Here is a 13,899-nt window from a genome sequence, read left to right as displayed (position 1 = left end):
AAACCCCTAACGTGTTGTTTGTTCCTACCTCACGATGCTTTCGTCGTTTTAAATAGCTATTTTACTTGCAACAAATGATGTTGTGTGTTTTAAAAAAGAAAATGTTTTATTGAGACGTTCGCTGCAGGACTTGAGACGCGGTGCGTTCACTGACCGTCAGCGTCCACTTAGGCTTTGAACGCATCTCGTTCAAGCAAAGACAAATGGTTAAAACAAGATTTTTTGAGCTGACAATTGACAATGACTAACTACAATTCAGCAATAGTTTGTTTCTAAGTGGATTAGTTCGTAAAGACGGTAAGAAACAAGTTACAGAGAAAATAACATCTAAAAGTTGTTTGTTGATGATCAGCATCATGGAATTCAAAAGAATCCATTGCAGTGTCAGCGTCAAGTGTGTGTGTGTGTGTGTGTGTGCGTGTGTGTGTGTGTGCGCGCGCGCGCATGTGTGTGTCTCACGGGTTCAAGAATAGAATGTGTGTGTGGAGGGAGTGGGCTGCACTGGATGATAAGATGCATGATGTGATTGGCAGGAAACGGGAAGTGGATAGGAATTCCAGTTAAAGCTAGGTGGAGATGATTTAAAAAAACATATTTGCGCCATATAATATACACTGTTAAGTAGGAATATGGCCAACCTATGGTGTGCGGGCCCAGTGGGGGTCTGCCAGAGTCTTTGTTTTGGCCCGCTGTGTAATTCTAGAAGAAAATAAAACATTGAAGAAACTGTTACCAAAACTTCATTAACAATAAACAAACATTCTCATAATATATATTTACAGTATTAGGAAAATATGCCATGATGAACTTTGGAAAAGTAATGAAACTCAGCAATAAGTCCAACCTTTATAATGTGTGTTCTACCATTACATCATAGTTTGTATGCATACAACGCCAGTTTTGAGCACCTGATGTATATTTTTTCACAAATTTAGTATTTCCCAGACGGGATTCAATAAAAGCTCTAATAACTGCAACAGCTCGCTGAGGAACTGGATTTGTGAAACGTATTTTCTGAACTACTCTGCCATACAACCCCCCCCCCCCAAAAAAAAAACATTTTTCTTTAATATTTAGCAGAACTTCTTTTATCACGCTTTAAAAAAAAAAAAAGTTTTGTACATTTTTCACAAGCACCTGTGAATAAAAAAACACCGTGTTGAAGTCCATTTGGTTATTTCTCCATCTGAAAGCTGATCATCTGCGTTGGATTGTTTTCTTTTGAAGTGCCTCCCAATGTAAAACACTATTTTTGGCTTTGCTTGGCGGACTCAATCACCTCCGTGGTGTCCACCCTTATTGTCACACGATTACGCAAGTAACTCATGACTCACACACACACATACTCCACACACTCTCTAGACACTACATCAAGCACGCCTTCCTGCACATTCACAATATAATGACATCCAATACAAAGCCCATTTTGGATTTCCAAATGAAGGTCTACGTTTATCATGGCTGCTTGGGGCCATTGTTAACGTTTTAGAGGGCCGTGACCGTTGAACATTTTGATGACACAAAAAGCAAGGTGCTGTAGTGGACAACACCGGATGAGCTAAACAAACGTGACATTGTGTTATGGGTCGTTGCGATGCTGCAAATTTTGCCAAGTCAGTACCAAGTAAACCAGTCAGTATCGCAGATATGATACAGATGCTGCTATTTTTGTTTATTCATTAATTTTTTTATGTAATTTAGGATAGGTTGAATGCCAGCAGAGTCTAGTGTGTGCGATTCCTGCAAGATTTGATATACCAAGTAATTGCAAGAGCCGATATCGCCGATACAATATCAGAAGCGCTTTTACTGAGGGTTACTGTTGGCCGTTTTCTTAGTTTCTGGATCTCGGAGAGCACGCCGGCTCTCACAGACCTTCCTGTAGGTTGTGGATTCGTTTTTCCAGTGTTGCCATGCGATTGTTGTGACAGGCTTGCTCCATCCCAACATTCCCCTTTTGTGTCTGTCAATCCCCTTCGGCACGCCGTCTGGATTGAGGCTCTCACGGCACTTCCTGTGTCTGCGAGAGAGCGCAGCCTGGCACCACCACCGCCACCACCTCCTCCTCCTTTACTGGAACCCCCACCCCAAATACACACTCACGCAGTGTGAATGCTAGGAGACAAGGCTTCACCCTATGATGCTGTTTTTCTTGGATCTGAATTTCTATTTTGCATTTGATGAAATATCATAAAGATGACTAGGCGTAATAATACATTTCAAAATCAATATATTTTGATGAGTAAATAAATTTGTTTAACATGTTAAGATACACCTTGCAATTGGCTAGCAACCAGTTCAGGGTGTACCCCGCCTACTGCCCGAAGCCAGCTGGGATAGGCTCCAGCCCCCTCCCCCGCGACCCTTGTGAGGACAAGCGGTTAAGAAAATGGATGGATGGATGTTAAGATACACAATTTGTGTGAATAGATCCCATTGATATAAAAAAATTATAAATACTGTAAACTACGCATACATAAAATGTATGTAAATACATATGAATATCATAAAATATTAATGAAAACAAATAATTTACTCAAATAAAACTAATATACCTATAATTTATAATTATAAATAAATGTTGAAAAGATAATTACATTTATATAAAAATAAGAATACAGTACGGTATGTAAAATGTAATTAATTATATTTGAAAAATAATTAAAAATGTACTGTAAAACGTAGATACTACCACTACTAATATTAATGCATTTCTTTCTTTATTAGTTCATTTAAACACAATTTCAGCTTGGGTTGTAGAAAATGTGCTGAGTGTTTGCTGAAAACCTCCGCAGTCGTGTTGTCACTTTGTTGAAATAAAGCTTCGGAAAAGATTTCTGGTCAAACCCAACCCGTTCGGCCTTTGCTCGCGCTCGTTCTGAATGATTTACAAGCTTTGCGCTGGCTTTGGGCCTTTTGCCTGCAGGGAGCTACTGCGGTTCCTCTCGGAAAGATGGCACGAAGAGAAAGCCAAATTGTCAGCTTTCAGCCTCCTGCTGACGTCACAGCAGCTGGCCCACCGCCGCCCGGCAGCCAGAACCTCAAATTGACAACACGTGTGTGCGCTGCCGGGACAGATGCAGTGCGACACAGGCATCTTCAACTCTATTCTTGTGGGAAATGAGCAAACAGTTCAATAAGGTGACAAAACATTTGCAGAACGTGCATATTTATGAAACAAAATAAAGTCCGTCGTGTTGTGGTTCTCAAACTGTAGTTGCTGGAGTACAAGAGCTCCACAAACTAATTTGTACTTCTACTTCATCATGTTTATTTAAAAAAATATATACTTTATTCACATACCATACCTACATATGAGGACATATTAAACCAATTACTCCTCCTGACCATATTGTAGCTTTGAGCCAAATAAAAGTCAACCTTTTGATCCGGTCAATTAAAGGCACTTTATGGTGGCAGGTGTGTGCTGACTGACTCCCAATTAACAAGTTGGCTAATTTTCAACACGGCCAAGTTAAAGAGGGTGTGCACACTTGTGCAGCCACATTATAACATTTTTGAAATGACTAACAGTATATTGGTAGAACCTGACATTTGAAAAGGGGTGTGCAGACTTTTTATATCCACTGCTGGAATTCACGTAGTTATGTTCAATTAGCGTTAGCATTATGGTGGATCATTTCATAATGAATCCAGTATGAAGCCTCTGAATGAGTCACCGCTCATGACAACAGACTGGACTCGTTGTGTTGCGCCCTAATTGTTTGGGAGAAAGGCTGCACTTTGTGAGTGTGCCAGCAGTGATGGGTCATGCTCCTTGTGTTGGGCCAATGGGTGTCCTCCCACCCGCCAGTACCCCCCCCCCACACACACACACACACTCCCACCAGCTCCAGTTAAGACCACTCATAAGAATTGTTAGCTGCTGATGGAAGGAAATCTAGGTGAGGAGTGACACCTATGACTCGTTTCCTTTTTTTTTTAATCATCACCAGTGCCAACTGGGTTGAGTAGTTTGGAAATTATACAGTCTAAATTTATTCAAGCACAGGAGTTACAGTACCAACCTTTTGTGAAACTGAGAACTACTTCTTGGCTACTGATTAGTGCAAAAGGCTACTAGTCTGATGCACACTTTTGAAACAACAACCTTGAATCATGATTTAAGAGTTCATGATATGTGATGACACTGATCATGTTGACGATTTTTCACAATAATTAGAAAATACATAAATATCAATAAGTAACACTTAAAAAAAAAATCTCTGCTTGTTTACATTTTTAAATGATCTTGTGTACTGGACAACATTCCTAGACAATAACAATCGTCCCATCATTGGTGAGCTATTTTTGGAGCAGGCCTGCAAGCACCACATTGGTGAGAACCAGTAGAACTCTCATGTTGAAAGCAAATAATATATACTTTAAAATTATTCCGATTTTTGGGAAACTTCTTAAAAAATACTTTGCAGAGATTGGATTTAAATGGATGATTTTATTTCTACTTGGACAGCAACAACAACATTATTGCTGGCATATCCCAGCAATAATGTTGTTTCTCGGGATGTCCTCGATCTGTCGTTCACAGCCACTGGAGCACATATTTGGCATGATATTTCCAAGCATGTATGAGATGCTGTGATTTATTCTCCAGCGCTCTTGTCCTCAGTTGATCAGTTTTTAAGTAACAGAAAAGATCACAATAGAAAGTTTAAAATAAAAAAAAAAGATTTAAAAGAAGAACATAAATTGTTATTTTTGAGCACTGTTGCGTGCTCAGAATGGAAAAACTAATCTAGTCCTACCGCTTATTCTTAGTCTCAGTGTTCCATTGTCAGTTCGAAGTGGAAAAAGCCAAAGAAAAAGCATAAACACACACCGATTGGATTATTATTATTTTTTTCCCAATTGTACATTATTAGTTGCTTCCTGCCGGGATCATCATATTGGAATGTTCTCCCTATGATCTGATAACATAGCTCCAGAACATGGAGAAATGGAACAGAATGATGTTTACCAACCACTCCTTGCTCTCACATGCACACCGAGTCTCGATAAGGCCGTGACGTCTCTCGACCGAGAGTTACTTTGCCGTTAATGGTTAATGGCGCTGAGGGTGTTTTTGATTGTGTGTGTGTATGTGTGTGTGTGTGTGTGTGTGTGTGTTATGGGTGGCAACCATCTGGTTTCCAGCCTTGAAACACAGGAAGGATGTCGCAGGTGGTTCAGGGGAAACCCTTAAAATACAACATGACACTTAACGCTAGTCTTTTTATGCACCAGCTGTATTTTTCTTGTGTGCGTATGAATGTGCACGCGTGTTTTCTCATGAAGCCAAAAAGACGAGTAAAATATCAGAAATGTTATTTGTGCAGTTCTATAGACGCATTTTAGCAGTCAATCGTTTCACAGCAAGGATTGTGGTTTCAAACTAAGGTGAGGTTTTCAGGAGATCTGAGAGTATGAGTTCAGGCCAAGATTAAGACTTCAAATTGAGGCATCAGTTTGGGTTTTGTCTTCAAGACAGTGTTAGTCCTTTATTTCAGGTTTGAATTTAGGTTTTTAAACAATTTTAGGGTTTGAAGCTAAGGGTTAGTGTTTCAAATCTGGGTTAGGATTTCAAGCAACGTTTGTGGTTTTAAATTGGTGTTTGAAGCTAGTGTTATAAATTAGGGTAAAGGTTAGGGTTTTAATGTTGGGTTGCAAGAAAGTGTTTTGGTTTCAAGCCTGCATTAGGTTTCGATCAAAAACTGGTGTTTTTAAATTGGGGTTTGAAGGCAGTTTTAAACTAGGGTGAGGGTTTCAAGTGAATGTTTCAAACCCAGGTTAGGATTTTTAGCAAACGGGATAAATTAAGGTTTCAAGACAGGGTTTGATTTTCAAGACAGGGTTAAGGTTTAAAGTCTGGTTTAGGGTTTTAAGAGAGATCATGTGATAATTTAGAGTTCCAGGCCACGATTGTCGTTTCAAAAGAGGGGTATAAAGTCTAGGTAGAATTTCAGGGATACAAGAGAGGTCATGCTTTAATTTAGGTTTTCAAACTGGGATTAGGAGTTCTATGTAGGATTTCAAGACAAGATTTGGGTTATACATTTGGGATTCAAGACAGCATTAAGATTTAAATTAGGGTTTCAGACTAGGATTAGGTTTTCAAAACAATCAATCCAGTGTTTTCATTTGGGTTTGTTTTGGCTCATTTTCGCATGGTCTTAAATTGACGGTATGGTGGCCCTATTGGATTAAAAGACCACAAGTCAACTGAACGACTTGATTTTTTTTATTATTGTCCACCAGGGTTGCAACCCGTTCGCCCAAACCGGACGAAGCAAACTGCAGAACAAGCGAGCCAATCTGAACCAGCAGATCATCAAGGAGATGAGGATGCGAGCAGGAGCCGAGAACCTTCTCAAGTAAGCAGACGAATCACAACCGCTACTTTGCACGCATTCGCACCGCTCTACATCAGCACATTGGCACGCCGTCACTCATGCTTGTGTCGGATTCTGCCGGCCTTCAAAATTCATCAGTCATTCGAAAAGGACAAAGGTGAGCCAGTGCAAGATTCCAGGTAGCAACAATCCTGAACAGGAGCATGCCTAGAAAACAAAGAAGCCAGTGTATATGGACAGGAAAATGGCGTTGATCTTTAAATTAGGGTGTCAAGCCCATTTTAGGGTTTTAAACCTGTGATAGAATTTCAAATAAAAATTGGGGTTTAAAATAGGGCTACAAAACCAAGAATAGCATTTCAACACAGGTTTATATTATTATCAATATTATATAGATGACATGTTAATTTTCCTTGGGTCCCCTTCAATGTTGTACAATATCTCTATACAGGGATGTGATTTTTCCGCTAATTCGCGGAATTCCGCTTTATTTATCTCCCCCAAAAAAAAAAAAATTTCCGATTTTTTTTTTATTTTTTTTTTATTTTTTTTTTTTTTTTTTTTTTTTTAGTAGTTCATTGTGTATGCACATGACTCTGACAGATAACATCTTCTGCTATAACAAAGACATTTGTGGTATGCTCTAATATGAGTTACTTTTCATTTGGTCATGATACAATTATTTGTTCATGAAATTTGAACTCTTCAACATTATTTATGTGTTAACTTAGTAATCACATTAGTTAGATATGATGATATTCTCAGTGATAGTTTTTAAAAGCAAAGGCAGTCCAATGTTTTTGAATGTGACTGATTTTGAGTTGACTAAAACTGCCATTTTATATGGGATAGTTCAATATACATTGAAAATTTATGCTGTTGTTTTGTCTATTTCTTTGTCATGTGAGTGCATTGAAAGTACTTAAAAACACGGAAAACCCATGAGCTCCGAGGCCCCTTGTCCCCCCACCAGGGCACTGCCCTGGACCTAGCTGGGTGCCAGCGGCCCCCAGACCCCCGGCTAAATTTTCAGATAATTTCACTTTGGTCAAATCACATCCCTGTCTATATTATCGCTATATTTATCTCTCATTGCTTAAAATAGCATCTGAGCATGAAAAATGTCCTGCATGTTCACACCTAAGCAGTTCGACCAAACTTTAAAGTCACGCCACTCTCATGACGAGTCCACAGGACAGCTTCTTCTTCATCCTGCTTCACGCTTGAAGCTTCAGCACAATGGACAAGCCCACGCCTTTTCCTCCTCTTCCTCTTTGCTGCCCTCAATGCGAAAGACTGGGATGACCTAGCAAATAAAATCAAATGAAAGCATAGTACAAAACATCAAAGTAGGAGGACTTTTTAATAAAAGTAGTGTGTGCGTGCATCGGTGTTTGTGTGTGTCGTCCTGTCTGGCGTCTGGCATTCCTGCAGTGCTTCACATAGTCGGCAGTGTTGACGAAAAAAATCTTTATTTTTTGCTTTCACGTAGTTGTGCGTGCGCTGTGAGCTGAATTCTTTTGTAAAGAGTAAAACATACTGTTGATGTCTGTGTGTGTGTGCGCGTGTGTCTATCAGCAGCTGGTGAAATCCGTCTGGTCCGACCAGTTTGTCCTTCTTGTTATCTTGTTTAAGGAAAAAAGACACGCCGTCTTGTGTAATGTCTCTCCAGTCAGTATCATGGTTTGTGCTGGCCAACAAATACCGAACATATTGTGTTACCTTTTATATTTAGTTGTGACATTTTCTAAATTACTCCGCATGGCTTTATTTGTCCTTTGTGGGCATCTATTGGGCTACCAAAGGCGGTGTGACTTTTAAGGTCGCAGTCAAGTTGAAACAAGTTTACTACTGGCCTGGCTTGCAAATTGTACCGTTTTCAAGACAAGATTTGGGATTACAAAGGAATCACACAAGTGTTGTAGCGTGAACACCTACAGCCAATGATGGCCAAGCGGGGCGGAACGAATCCTTTGAGTCGGGTGTGTGTCTTGACCTCCACAAAACCCCTGAGACTGACTCACTGAACCCCTGGGGTTCCATCAAACCCAGGTTTAGAACCACCGGGTTTTAGTATATTACATTAGGCTTTCAAATGAAAGCTTGGCTTCAACAGTAAGTAGGGGTTCAATACATGGTCAAGGTTTTTAATTAGGGTTACTTTCACACCAATATTAGTTTATGTTGTTAGGTCATTGGTTGTAGGGATAGACCGTTTATCGGCCGGGCGGATTTTCGGTGCCGCTATTGACAATTATCGGTATTGGCCTTTTTACAAATCTGAAGGCCAATAAAGCTGGTGGTATCTCACTGAGCAGTGAAAGCTTGCGAACGTAGCGAATTGAGGGTTTTTAATCATGATTTATAAGATGTTCACAGACAGTTTTTTCTTGTCGCAAAGACATTTCGAACATATTCAGACAATTTTTCATTGTCTGCGAAGATCTTCTGAAACCTTTTTACAAACACTGACGAAAACCTCAAATTAGCTACATTTGCATGTATTTGTTGCTCAGTGAGATGCAGGGAACTTTTCATTTATAGATTTATTTAAATTTCCATTTTATAAAAATTATGCTGACACTGGGAACTCAAGACACTTTTTATTTAGAAAAATTACACAAAATAATAATACAATTAGAGAATTATGTTGAAATTTTAGAAAACTTTGTTTACAGTAGAAAACTTTAGGGAACTATTTACTTGCTTAGTTTTTAATTTAGCTTAACACATGCGGACAAGCTCCCTGTAGTTTAAAAAAATAAAATTTAAACAAAGCTGTCAAATTCTTCATATGTTTAAAATTAAAATTAAAAATTAAAAAATTATAATTATATTTTTATTTTTACGCTAATATTTTCTCCTTTACGGCAAATTAATATCGTCTTGAAATGTCGGTCTCCTTGACTACTAATAGTCAGTATCAGCCTTGAAAAACCCATATCGGTCTATCACTAATTGGTTGGTTAGTTGGCAGGAAAAAATCAAATCATATGTTCGGATTGATGAATTTATTTTCTCAGGACTGGAGTGGAACAGCATCACTGAGTCATACAGTGCACCTCGCTCGAAGGTGTTTATATTCAATCGGTTGCCATAGTAGCCGCAACACTGCGTGGAAACCTCAATGTGCAACTCAGTTTCAGGCTTCATTCTTAAACACAGCGATCTCTCTAATTAGAGGGGCGAGCGAGGTGACGACACGACTACAGGCTTTGATTGACAACGGCCAAGCAACATGCCATCCTCCTTTACAAAGAACGGCAGATAACGACGACGCGGTGCATCCTATCAGCCTGATGCACACAAAGCATCCAGAAGCTAACGTGTCCGCAACCTTATCTAGGCAGTCCAGACGCACGCTAATTTGGAGACCTTTTGATTCGCGAGTAATAGTCGCCCCCCCCCCCCCCCAGAAATATTTCTAATTGCCTATACTAATAGCTTAAACCATAAATATACAACATAGCATGACGCAGGCGTGTGGTCTGGCGCCATTACAGTATATAATAACAAGGCTGACGTTGGTGTTTTTGTGTTTGCGCAGGGCTAGCTCCAACAGCAAGGTGAAGGAGATGGTCTTGCTGGAGCTGAGCTACGTCAACTCCAACCTGCAGCTCCTCATGGGCCAGCTGGAAGGACTCAACAGCTCCGTGGAGGTCTACCAGAGCAGCCAGTGAGTACGGGTGGTGGCGGCCATCTTTTCCATCACTATGTGTGCGCTGGCGGTGGTTAAGCTGGCTGTTTTTCAAAGACGCATTAGGGAAAAACATCTGCTGCTGCTTGTGGTTCGGACCGGTCATTATTGGTCTGTAATGGCAGGCTAGTGCTGCCCCCTGTGGTCATTTAAACACGCCTGTGTGCCGCAGCCTATAGCCTGATGCACGGGGTCGTCAGTCAGTCAGCGCAACTGTATCGCATATGTGTCACTTTGCATGTCTGGCCTCTTACATCCACACAGAATGTGAAGTTCTACTTTATAAGTGGTTTGTCTCAAAATTATTCACACAAATAAATTTGCAATTTCAACGTGTTTTTCAGGTCCACAAAAATAACCGTTATTTTTTTATTTGTATCTGCATTTTTCCTTGCTTATTTGTAAATATCAAAATTCTGCTTGCGAGTTGTCAAATGTGCGTTTGTGCATCGTCGTGCATGTGCATTTATTTTTAAGAAAAACACACACACACTAAAGTCCTCAGATGTTCCAGCCCCGTTCCTCCTCCGTCCACAAAGAGGCAGTGTTGGTGTCTCCATTTAACGTAAACGAGCCGTCTCCCGTTTCTCGTTTAAAATTGGAAATTGAAAAATGGGAAACAAGCTTTCGTTTGACCTTCCATTTTGTGTTTATTTTACACAAGTCGGGAAACAAAATACATCTTAATTTGTTTCCCTCAAGCTTTGCCTTCACTCGGAAGACACTCTTCTTCTATTATCACCGCTTTGGCCGCTGCTGCATTAGCAGAGTAGAAGAAGAAAATTTTGCAGTAGAAGAATAATGTGTTGTCAAGGCAGCGTTAGCTCGAGGGAAACAAATTAGGGTCAGATTTAGTTTCTGACTTGTGTAAAACATAACAGAGGATCGAATAAAGGCTCCATTTTTGTTTTTTAAATTTTTTTATTTCTAATTTTAAACGATAAACGGGAGACAGAAACAGGCATTCACTGGAAACACAGCAGGCTTTGATGATTAAATTTGATTTGACTGGAGTTGGCAAATTTACCGGAAACGCTACTTTATCATTTTGTGGATTTGCCGGAAACGGTTGACAGACTTGAGTGAGACCTGTGTGCGATCGCATAGACACACAATAATGGAACAAGGGCAGTCAAATGCATTTGCATAGAAGCTGCTAGCTATCGCGATGCAAAGCAGTCATTGCTTTCAACAATTGATACCTTTATTTTGAAACCATGTTGTCACCATGAACACACGTTAAAATGGAACTCTCCGTGACAAAATTCCGATGACAAACGCGCTCTGATATGTTGTCTGTGGCACTGTGTGATGAATGACAGTTACTGACAGACACACACACGCTTCACAAATGTGAAGCTCTGCTGTTATTTGTTGTTTTGAAACCAGACCAGTTGGTTTTTTGGGTGCCGAAGGTGCTGCGATGAAACTCGTTATTGTGGTTCCGGTTTGTTCTTGAACGTCTACCTGTTCAGTGGGTTGCAACTGTCTTTAAGGTGGTTGGCAGCACCAATGAGCTTTCAATACAAGGCTCTAATGATGTTTATTAAGGAAGTGATTCTTAGTTTCTATTACATACGACTTGGGAGCATACACAGGAAGTTAGAAGTTGAACTGCCCAGGTTGATTTGAATCTTGCTACTTACTGTCCTGAGTCCCCATTTACCTGAAACATTGGACTCAGGTGAGTTGGTTGTACTGCTAAACTCACTCAAGTTAGAGTCACCAAACACACTGCACCCTATTGATTTGGCTGCATCGGTTCATTGACTCGACTTAGTAGACTCACCGGAAACAATGTGGGTTATTTCTCTTTCCATTATATCCAATGGCAGGAAAGCCATTTAGCTGTCACCCAGCTGGTAAAAGTATTAACTTAATAAGCCAACAGGAGACAATAATGTGGTTTTGTGGATACTTGTGTTGTGAGGTCGACGGTCTCTTTCTGACACACATGCACGCACACACATGTACCTCTACTCGTCTATTAAAGGCGCTTATAAAGCCTCCCGGTCATGAAAGCACAGAGGCTTGGCACACAAAAAGACTAATGAGGGCTTGTTATGAGGCCAAGTCGAGTTTATAAAGTCATCAGTGGGCCCGTGTCACAATGTAGAGGAAAAAACGAAGAAACCATTAAGTAGATGACGTCCATTTTTTTAAAATTTAATGATACTTTATATGGTTACCATGGTGAGTGTCGCACAACAATCTGTCATTGTGAATCTCATAGGATGAGTTAATGCGATGATGTCATGTAGCAAATAAACTGACGCTAACTGTCAGTCCTGCTCTTTGGGTGCATTTCAATCAAGTTGCTTGCATTCATCCGTGTGTGGACAGATGGTTTCAAGTGGTTTCAAGTGGAGACGCGTGATGTGGAGCTGAAGGCCCTTGGGGGGGGAAAAAAAAAAAAAAAGACTTCTTGATGCTCTGCTCTTGCTCTCTGATCTCTGTCTTAGTCTTCTCGTGAGCCCAAACAGTCAAGAGGGTGAGAATTCACTCGTCCTCCATTTTATCCTATCCCTTATCCGATCTCCCCTCCAAACAGCGTTCGCGTCATCATACTGAGCTACAATAGATTGCTTTCTCTGTCAGGTAACGTGAAGACTGCATGGGAATCCTTTTAGGTTTTTCCCACAGAGTCCACATGAATAGGTCCCACTGTACCTGATTGTAGCTCACTTTGGTTGGATTCAGCTGGTTTTAATGTGAGCTCACTTGTGTGTGAATCGCACACGTAGCGCAGGAAAGTAAATGTAGCTCACGTTACTGTGCTGCTTTCAACTTCCATCCAATATGACCAAAAAAAGGAAGTCAATAAAAATATCTGTGTTATTTAAAAAAAAAAAAAATTCCGAGTGTCCGCTAAATCAAGTCAGTTATCGGAGTCCGAGTTGTTTCCACTAAGGCCTGGTACAAACATAAGGATTTTTCAAATTTAGAAGATATTTATCTGTGACAGACCCCACACATTCAGATTTTAGAAATTAGTAATAAAAAAAAAAACCTAAGAAAACGACATTGGATAGGACATATTTTGTTTTATTTACCACTGCTTCCTTGTTTGTCTGTTAGAGGACTTCTTTGATTGGCTGAATTCCGTTCACATCACAGTTGGCTGTGTCCCAACTCGAGAGTTGTCGTCTATGCTCACACATTTTTAGTCGTAAATATTGAACGCGTTTAATATTTAAGATTGTCATCGCCAACCTGTTTGTGACCATATTATCGTGACAAAGACGCTCTTAACACACCCTTGATATCAGGATAATCTTAAAGGACAACCTTAGAAGACATAAGAAAGTTTAGTGTTTTATCGGGAAAGGGGCCAAATCGGGACGAGTCTGCAGTGTTTCCGCTAAGTTTGCTAACTGTAGTCAGTGAACCGATACAACCAAATCTTCTGAATCTGTCATCTCTGTTTCTGGGGTTGGCTACCTTAAACCTTTCAGGTACTGTGAAAACCTCAAAAGTATTTTCCCCCTTTTTTTTTTTATGTAGTTCAGGGTTCATGTGGTGCACTTTGAGATGTAAACAAGATCCTTCAGGGTCTGTTCCATGTCTTGAACACTTCAGTGAATTGTGAGAGGGGGTGTGCATACGTCTGTGTGCTTCAAGGTTTTTCAGAGCAGATACTTGTACACTCCATTGGTTGAGAACCTTCAGCCAAACCATAAAGTGGTGAGCTCATCCTCTTAATAGAGGAAAGCGCCTGAGATTCACAAGAGTCAGCAGGAACAGGAACCTGATCCTCTCGAGCTTGTTTGCCAGCCAGAAGCAGTAGCAGCTCTTTGTCAAGTCTGCATATCGTCCACCTTGATCTCAAGCTCAACCTGCGTTCCATCTGTC

The 13,899-nt window shown here is 40.3% G+C and overlaps 1 protein-coding gene across 2 annotated transcripts in view; it reads left to right on the top strand.

Moving 5' to 3' along the window:
• The window catches only part of rhpn2 (rhophilin, Rho GTPase binding protein 2), a 29,791-nt gene that overhangs the window by 243 nt on the left and 15,649 nt on the right, over positions 1–13,899 (top strand). For both annotated transcript variants that reach the window (XM_077564008.1, XM_077564007.1), the window contains exons 2-3: positions 6,256–6,371; positions 9,898–10,026. In XM_077564008.1, coding sequence (XP_077420134.1) covers positions 6,256–6,371; positions 9,898–10,026 — 245 coding nt within the window. The remainder of the gene's footprint in view (positions 1–6,255; positions 6,372–9,897; positions 10,027–13,899) is intronic.

This window comes from Vanacampus margaritifer, chromosome 4 (assembly GCF_051991255.1).
Source record: "Vanacampus margaritifer isolate UIUO_Vmar chromosome 4, RoL_Vmar_1.0, whole genome shotgun sequence".
Lineage (NCBI taxonomy): Eukaryota > Metazoa > Chordata > Actinopteri > Syngnathiformes > Syngnathidae > Vanacampus > Vanacampus margaritifer.
This window is presented reverse-complemented; position numbering and strand designations above follow the sequence as displayed.